This window comes from Temnothorax americanus, unplaced genomic scaffold (assembly GCF_048541705.1).
Source record: "Temnothorax americanus isolate GAGA-0224 unplaced genomic scaffold, ASM4854170v1 Scaffold84, whole genome shotgun sequence".
Lineage (NCBI taxonomy): Eukaryota > Metazoa > Arthropoda > Insecta > Hymenoptera > Formicidae > Temnothorax > Temnothorax americanus.
The window spans coordinates 214,914-224,501 of NW_027509807.1; the positions used below are offsets into that span (position 1 = coordinate 214,914).

The following is a 9,588-nucleotide window of genomic DNA, read 5'->3' on the forward strand; positions in this document are numbered from 1 at the left end:
CACTAAAAATAAGTATACGAAGTCGCAGAGTTTACCGGCCCGAGTTGATTCGAATCGATGCGGGTTGGTCGCTGGCGACCAACAGTGACAGAAATCAACCAATCAACGCACGGGCGCCAAGATCGGCGATTGGCCGCGCGACTCGCCGGTTTGAACTTTGAACCGTTTGAACGTAGCGACGAACGAAAGAGTGGAGCGGGGAGCGGAAACGGCCGGCAATCGAAGGGAGGAGGTACGATTTCACGCGTTCACCGTAATTTTAAATTACTTTTGACGAACTCGGCGGCATAATATCGGAGTCGGTGACTGGACAATCGAGTTCAACGGAAGGTGAGCGTTGTCCGCGAGAGATCGACGATGTCCGTGACGAATAAGGTGAGTATAATAATACTTGTGCGCGCGATTTAATCTTCTCTTGACGCCGATCATAAGTAGACAAACAAATTAGACAAGCGTTTGAGAGAAAGAGAGAGAGAATGAGAAAAAGAGACAGTGGAAGAATAGTTTTGTTCTATGTGTCGGTAGTCGCGCGTTATTACGTCGCAGTTAACATTGCGAAGTATAGTGTTTTCCATTTTTGACGTGCCGGCGAATCGGTGGCGCGTGAAAATGAATATATATACATTACTCCGTTTATTTGCGATAACTGTTGCGATGACGGACGCGAGTTATATACATAATATAATGATTGAAATGCGAATTCGATCGCGGTTTCGATTTTCCCTCCTCGACGAAACTTTTTCTGATCAACGAATATATTTGATAATGAGAATATTTTCACGCTGATAGCGTGTAATAACGCGTTAATTGTTGTGTTGAACATACGCGCGCGGGCACGTATGGCTATTCCGGTTTATCGTGAAATTGTACAAAATAAATTTCCTAGATTTCCTCTCTTTGAAATTTCCCAACATTTATAAAAAATGTGTAAATAATTTTGTGAAAATTGTATTGATTTTATGAAAAACTCCGAGTGTTTTCCAAATTTTTTTGGACACATATATTTATTATAGTTTTAAAATTTTTAATTAAGATTATTTATTTTTTCAAAAAATTATTTTTGATAATTGTTTACTAATTCAAGTTTTGTGTAAATGGCCAAAATAATTTGTCTATTATAGATGCTTACTTAAGGGGATCCTAAAGCCGTCTGTAATATCGGCTTTTTTTCTTAGCACTAATCTTTTAATTGGCTTTATAGAAATGCAAAATTCTTGTCTAGAATTAAAGTACGCATCAAAATCTAGGTCATGGTGGTCGAATTTATATCGAAAACGAAAAAAAATTAATATTTTTGTTAATTTTTGGTATACGTGACGACAATATTTGCTTTGTACAAAAATTCCACAATAAATATCCACAAAATTAGACCGGCATGACCTAGGGACAACATTTAAGAACAATATCGTGCAGTTAGATTTAAGATTGAAAGCCTAGAAAAAGGGCCTTAAAAAAATCTTTTTAAATAAACTTTTATATGTGCAAAAACACATTCAGGTTGACATTGCGTGTAGCGAGAGATGGCGCAGCAATCGAGACAAGGACAGATGCCTCTCGTTAGACAAGGACAGATATAGATATATGACATAGAAAACATACATACGACGATTGCTTAGAGATTTACAATGAAAAAGTCAATGATATGTTTTGAATAGAGATTCGGATAAATCGAGTATCTGGTTTAAAACGTATCATTGATGAGTTTTTCATTATAAATCTTTTTCTTTGTAGTCCATTAATGTAACATTTATTTTCCTACTTTATTTAAGCGCAAATTAAAAAAGATTGAAATACTAATTCATTTTTTTAGCATTATATATATATTATAATCAGATAATAATATCTTTTATTAGACTATAATAAATTATTGAAAAGAAAGGTTTTATTATGACTTAAATTTTAGAGATAAAAATAAATGACGCGGAATTTGTATTTATATAAAAAATTTATTTAATATACGAACACACACGCACTCCCTCTCCTCCCCCCCCCCCCACACACACACACATATACCTGCGTCCCAAAAGTTCCGGAACGACAAATTATTTCAAAAAGTATATATCTATTGGTTTATTTGAAAAATGTTTCAGATAAAAGTTGGAGCTAGAATTCAAAGGGGGCCAATATAGATGATCTTATTAAATTTTGGGTCCAGAGTCCGTGTTAAGCGAGCCCAGTAGAGCCCAAGTTTAAATGAAAACCCCCATTTTTTAATGTATCATCTTTTTCTACTATTCTTTCTACTAAAGTCTTTTAAGGCCCGGTTTCACCGACGTGATTTAATCTAATCGGTCGATTAAACTCACTCTTCATCTCTTTCCAACTGTTCCCCTTAAGAAAGAGACGAAGAGTGAGTTTAATTGACCGATTAGATTAAATCACGTTGGTGAAACCGGGCCTAAATGTTTTGAAAATGTCTTTTATAGGGCCGATATCACAGTCTCCGATTAACGTGATCCTCCGATTTAAACTCACTCTTCGTCTCTTTCTAGGGGAACAGTTAAGTAGAAAGAGATGCAGAGTGAGTTTAATCGGAGAATCACGTTAATCGAAGACTGTGATACCGGCCCTTAGAAGACAATTGCTAGCTGAGTCTGCGTCTATAATTTTCTTAAGTCTATGACTGTCACTAGAAGTAACTAGAGTACTGCTAGAGTATACCGACTGGCGACTTGAGCCGACGCGAGCACAGATTCTCTCCAATTCTCTCTGACGCGAGTGTCGTGGAGTGTCGCTAGCAATCAGCGACGGGAAGCAGCCAAATATACACGTGCGCCAAGACCAGCCAAGACCGCCGATTGGCCGCGCGACTCGCCGGCTTGAACGACACTCGACAGACGGAACAACGGAGCGGGGTGGCCGGGGAGAGAAGAGGAAACGGCTGGCGGCTGGCTGGCAATCGAATAAAAAGGGGGAGGAGGTGCGATTTCGCGCGTTCACCGCGATTCTGAATCCGAATTACTTCTGACGGATCAGATCAGGCGGTGTAATATTGGTGTCGCCGGCCGGATAATCGAGAGTTCGGCGAAAGGTGAGCGCTGTTCCGCGAGAAGTCGACGATGTCCGTGATGGGTAAGGTGAGTGATTTAACCTTCTCTCTCGACGCGAGGTAGACAGACAGGTAGACCGGAGTGCCGGGAGAGAGAGAAAGACAAAAGATAGCTCCGGAGTAGCCCGCACTGCGTGCCGGTGCTCGCGCGTTATTTCGCCGTAATATCTGGAAATGACGTTGACGCGTGCCGGCGAATCTCGAGGACTGGCGTACTACAATCGCTATTGAGTTCCTGGGAGCTGGGAGTCGCGATCGCGCCGAAAATGAGCCCTACTACGCTCACTCGCGCGACGGCCGTCGCGACGGACTGACGCGCGTACCAAGATTGTCGACGGAATGCGGGAAGTCGAACGTCGCGTATCTCTCGCGGCCGGATTTAATTCCCCGCTCGAGGAAACGGAGCCGACGAAAGGCGAATCTTCCTCGCCGACGAATATATCTGATAACGAGAATGTATATAACAATAGCGCATAACGCGTCCGTGTGTGCCGGACGCTTACGGGCGCGCGCGCGCGCGCGCGCGCCGAACTATTCCGCTCGAAATTCTTGCCTGCGAGTGAAAGCGAGCGAATAAAAATTATTATTAAAATATTAGGCTTGTTTTTTATGCAAAGTAATATGAGAAAATAATGGGTGAACGGTATAAGCTGAATATAAGATGTCAAGACGATTATTTTCATACAAGATACAAGGATAAATTATTTTCAAGCTGAAAATGCAATAGTTAAAACTTGCCATGTGCTATTTGCACAGTTACGAACTAATGCTTCTACATTTTTCTTTGATCATGAAACTGTAAAACATTTAAAGATCTATATTTTCTCTAAGATTTTTACCATTTATAAGAATTACATAAATTTGTATTAAATTTAGGATTTTACAAAACGCTCTGAAAGAGCGTTTTGCTAGCTTTTTTTAGTCACTAGCATTTTTTAACATAGGGTATATTTATTAAGACTTACTTTTTCAAGAAATGCCTATTTTTTTAGAATTTTTGTGCAATAATTAATTCTACAAATTGCCTAGCGATTTGTCCTTTGGACGCTTGTTTAAAATAGTAGGCAGAAAATCTGCCAAATGGATTGACTGTCATTAACATCGTAATTATTGTAGAATGTTTTAATGAATGCGCGTTTCGACACTCGCAGCTCATTCATATTTACATCTGCCGATTGTTTTGATTTTTTTTGGCGGTGCGTAAATCGGGTTTTATGCAACCTCGACTATGTCGAATTTTTCAGGTCAGCTCTCACAATTGAGCCTTGTATTCATACTCCTTATTTCTTTTGACAGCCGGTGCTTTACTCTTACTGGCGGAGTTCCTGCTCCTGGAGGGTAAGAATTGGTGAGTGAGAGTTTGCTTGATTCTATATTGCACATATAAACTATTTTATACATATAAAATATGCATCAATATAAAATATCTGTGGTTTATAAGAAAGATATAAATTTTAAATGTTGCATTTTAAACGAATTTTTATCGTTGCCGCAGGCGGAATTTCCCTGATATAATTTAATCTTTATGTAAGACATTTTATGTCATTTCATAGACAGAATGAGTTTTATTATTGCTATAAACAGCTTATTTTTTAATTATGTTTCTAATGTTGAAATGTTTCTAATGTTTATGAACTAGCGTTGAACTTGAAAGAGATACCATACGATATAAAGCCTGTTAGTTTGGTGAAGAGTGGTGGAGAACAACATTCCAATGAATTCCGCGAGATTAATCCAATGGAGCAAGTCCCTGCGCTCCATATCGACAATCATACTCTGATAGAATCTGTGAGTTATAAGTATTTTTATATTTATCTAATTGTTTTCTCAGAATTTACATATAATGATGAACTAAATGGCATAAAATTGGTTTAATACAGCTGAATATTCTACAATACTTGGAGGAGACGAGGCCGAATCGTCCATTGATGCCGGCGGATCCTGTTAAGAGAGCTAGAGTAAGAGAGATTTGTGAAGTAATTGCCAGCGGTATACAACCGTTGCAAAATCTTGTTGTTTTAATCTACGTTGGCGAGGAACGTAAGAAAGAATGGGCGCAGCATTGGATTACTAGAGGATTTACAGGTATTCTAATGATAATAAAGATTGTAGTAAAGACTTGCAATAAATGACAAGCTTGACATTTTTTAAATGAAAACTTTTTAGATATCTCTTTAGATAAATAATCAATTTTTAATGAACAGTTACGAATGACTTTGTATATTTAAATAATGTTGCCTTTTAAAAGATGTTGCCTTTAAATGCTGGAAATATGAAGATTATGAATATTTGTAATTTATAACCATTTATTGAGTGCTAAGATTGTCGAGAAAAATATTAGATAACAGAGCGATCTTCGCGCATCTATTAAAAAGAAAACGACACACCTAGTCGTTAATATACGAAATAACGACATTTCAATAACAGGTTTATGTGTATAATTAAACACTGATAATGCTGTTTTCCAGCCGTGGAGAAGTTGTTATCGTCGAGCGCGGGCAAGTATTGCGTCGGCGACGAGATTACGTTAGCGGACTGTTGCCTGGTGCCACAGATATTCAACGCGCGAAGATTTCACGTCGATCTGAGACCCTTCCCCACGATTCTAAGGGTGGACCGTCATTTGGAACATCATCCGGCCTTCACTGCAGCTCACCCCAATAATCAGCCCGACTGTCCGCCCGAGGCGACCAAGTAGCAAGCGAGGCAGACCACGCTTTTTCTCTTCTAATCTTTTAGGAGGGTGAAAAGAGGTGGTCTGATGTTATGTGGTTTCATAGTGATAAAAGGTGAATAAGTTTCGTTGCATTTGTCGGCATTTCTTACGCGTTCGCGACAATTAAAAGTTTTATTTCTACATCGCAAATAAAAATTAAAAAATTTAGAAAAAGATATTTATTAAATTAAATAACGTAGTCGTGATTTTTACCATAAGAATTGATTAAATGTATCTTATACGAATGGGTCCAATTGTTCCAAGAAATTAACTTTTATTTGTACCCTATCAGCTGGTAAATTGCGTTATTTTGGTAATATAATGGTATTTATATACTTCAAGAAAATTATTAGATTAATACATTTTCACCTTTTATCATTAATGAACTGCATATTAGCAATGAAATGGCTAGCGGCGCTATGAAAGCGAATATATCGGGCAGGGGTTTTGCTTTGAACATCTTGTTGTAATACAATGCCGCTTGTTTTAAAACAAAGATACGCCATTTCTGTATTCATGCAAGAGCAAAGAGAAAGAGGTATATTGGCCTATTTTTTTATTTTGTTACGTTTTCTACGATTTTACATGATCGAAATTTATCTTCACGCGGTATTTTTACACGATATTTTATAAAGATATATTGACCTATCTTGAATAGGTCCTGTTGAAATCAAAAGTTTAATTTTTATATACGTATTATAATTTTTTTATTTTATATTTGCTTATAGTATGTATAGCATAAACAGAAAAAAAGATGTTGCTATTAAATTTTAGTGAATACCCCGAAATCTTCGCTGGTATATAGGATAGTGATTCGTATTTATGTGATGCGAAGTACACGCAGACAAATTCAAAACGTGAAGCGATCAAATTCGAAGGGGAACGTGTAATAAGGGAATGCGCTCTGCTCAATATCTCCCAGAATACCAACCAAAAGTACAAATCGCATATTTCCTTTGATATCCCAATTTTAGAATATATTAGATTTGTTCGTTTTGTTTACACTTATATATTTATTGTTTAGAATTATATTTTTGCACTGACGTATTTAATAACTTCAACATTTGATCGACACTTATCTATATTTTGAACTAATTTATACAATGGCATAGTAAAATGTATATTAACGCTGCGATCTGAATTATTTTTTGCAAATGAGCGAAGATCTAATTTATGGATCTCAAAAACATTTGCTAATTATAATCGCATGCAGTTTCAAATAATTGAAGAATTATACGACTACCGAATGCATTATGTTGAATTTAACTTGAGATAGGATCGCAAAAAATTAAAGCAATAATTCTTTCGATATGCGCGTGTATTTTGTGACATTTATCTTTTTTGAAATTTTTTAATTTTATGCTTTTAACATTCTTGTAAACTTCACAGAATACAAGTGTAGAAAGTGCGAGTGAAACGAACAAACCTATTATATAATTTTTCCATATAATGCTGTTAGCGTGTCTTTTTTACTGCAGGAGAGTTAATTTTTAGGTTTGAGCAATATTTCTCTTCAGAGATAAGCAGATGTGTACCGAAAGATGTATAACATTTTTTTAAGTGAAAAAAAAAACAGACTTGTATAACTATAGTTACATAATCTGTGATTTGTGTTGTGCGGAACTGAAGTTATTTCAGCCGCTGCTACAGAGATTAGAATGTGCCATTGAAATACCATTTTATAGTACAATCGCGAACGATTTCAAACGCAAACGAGAAACGCGTGTCCGCGCAAACAGAATCAAAGTATATATTTATGCTCCTACGAAATAGTTTTCCAGTTCGAGCATAAACAGAGATACCGATATTTTTCACGAATCTTTTTATAGGATCGCTCATTGTAAAGCCATTGTTATACAGTTCCCGTATGTGCTTCGGAAAATTTTTATACGCAAGCGTATATTCGAACAAAAAGTCAAGTCAAATCATGTAGATATCGAACACGACTGATTCTGAAACCGGTAATCAAGTTTCACTTGGCATTCCTCCTTATTGCCGCGTTATCCCTCTCGTCCTCGTTTTATAAAACAACACGTCACGATTGCATTTTCGTATTCGGAATATCCATTTCTACCGCAACATCTCGATGATCTCTCGTATATCGCGCACGTTGTGAAATGCCTTTTCGAGACTTCGACGAGTACTTCTTCCATGTAGCCTCCAGCCTTCGCAATTATTTTTCTATAGGAGATATAGTATCGTATAACGAAGGTGTAAACAACTTCGTGCGCTTTCTGACGAAGAGAGTTTAAGGAATAAATATATAAGAATCGTCGCAACTTGAAATCGTCGTCCTACGTATAGTATACTCTTGGGACGGATTAAAAAAAAAAAACATGCATTCCGTGTCTAGACATTCACACATAGAAGTATGTATTATAAACGACTGAGTGATTAGATAATATGTATATAATCTTTGTACGAAGCAATTTCCTCTCATTTCCGCTCCACAAATATCCGCGGTCAACAAGAGCATTTATGAAAATCGATGAAAATCTTCGGTAAAAAAACTGCGTATCTGCTTCATTTTGATAACGGCGTCTTAATGTAGACTAAGTATGTGATTCGATTTGTGGAAAGAAATGCGAGCGAGTCAAGTCTGTCTGCGCTGACCTTGGGCGTATTTAACGAATAGAATCTCGCATTTCTGAATGTGATCTTGTATCCCCCTTCATCCCCGTATTTCCGTTCTGCGTCTTTCCGCTCGACTTACAAAAATTTGTACAAACGACAAGTATAGTCATGTAAAAGCGGAAAGTTGATTTTATCGAAAACGAGCTGTGTTATTGTAGTTATCGGTAGCTCTTATATGATATTAGATATCTAACTCCGGAATATTACAGTTCCATAAAGTACGATTGACTTATGAGTAAACCATCAAGAATGAAATTTTACTGTCTAGTTGCAGCCCTGACGTTTCATTTACGAGAAAGTTGTAGTTTATTAGCCTATTATTTGACTCGTAAGAATGTCTTCGATTCAGATGAGGGAACTGATACTAGTGGCGAATCGTCCTGTATTTTATTCTCGCTTCGTAGCTTTTTAAAGTAGGACTATAGAGACATTTCATTTGTATACTTGTCTTTTGTATCGAGATCTCTCGAGTTGGATGTGATTATTTGATTTTTGCCTTTAGTTATAGATAAGACCCTACTCGCTTCCGTTGATCCTCCGCAACTCCACAGAGAGACTTCTCGCTAATAGGTATAGATCTTCCTGCCGTCTCGTTTCCGACGAGCTGGCGTGTCATCAACGCGCGTGGTACACGCGCTGTATAAGTAGGGAGTAAAGAAAAAAGATATGAATAGTGAGTAGATTTGAGCGAAACCGATTTTGCGCTAGTACCGAGTCCGACGAGATAATAACCGTACTACACAAAATTAAGATCTCCCCCATCAGGTCCTAAATAGTTTCTTAGACGGCGTGTGACATTTTCGCGAGAGGACGAGCGTGAAGTCGTTTAAGCGAGGAAGGGAGAGTTGTACAATATAGCGACTGGGACTTGTGAAACAGTACGGGACGCGTAGATATTTTGTAAGCGAGAGAGAAAACGAGAAAAAAAAGGGAAACGATCGCTATGTATGTTCACGCCGCTTATAGCGAAGTAAAAGATTCTGTGTCGATAGTGTATGTATAAGTATTTCGTAGTAGAGTCGCGAGCGAGAAAAAAAAAGATCAAAACAGTAAGTGCATTCGTAATTGTACACTTATTACTCGAATAAAGAGCTGCGTTTTGTCCGTATTGGTAGATCTTTTTATTGCGAGCGAGCTGCAACGGAATTCCGCAAATATATAAAATAATGACTACCCTTGTCGATTTCTT

General features: G+C 37.5%; 1 protein-coding gene across 3 annotated transcripts; it reads left to right on the forward strand.

The window, feature by feature from the left end:
• Positions 1–18: 18 nt before the first annotated feature.
• Positions 19–9,507, forward strand: LOC143907607 (putative maleylacetoacetate isomerase 2). Of its 3 annotated transcripts, XM_077424484.1 has the most exons (6): positions 2,029–2,215; positions 2,634–3,077; positions 4,346–4,397; positions 4,689–4,837; positions 4,930–5,134; positions 5,518–9,507. In XM_077424484.1, the coding sequence occupies exons 2-6, from the start codon at positions 3,060–3,062 to the stop codon at positions 5,745–5,747; spliced, it is 654 nt and encodes a 217-aa protein (XP_077280610.1). In that variant the 5' UTR covers positions 2,029–2,215; positions 2,634–3,059; the 3' UTR covers positions 5,748–9,507. The 3 variants fall into 3 exon arrangements, with proteins under 3 accessions (XP_077280612.1, XP_077280610.1, XP_077280609.1); XM_077424486.1 differs by lacking the exons at positions 2,029–2,215; positions 2,634–3,077 and adding an exon at positions 19–375; XM_077424483.1 differs by lacking the exon at positions 2,029–2,215 and having other exon boundaries at positions 2,428–3,077.
• Positions 9,508–9,588: the final 81 nt, after the last annotated feature.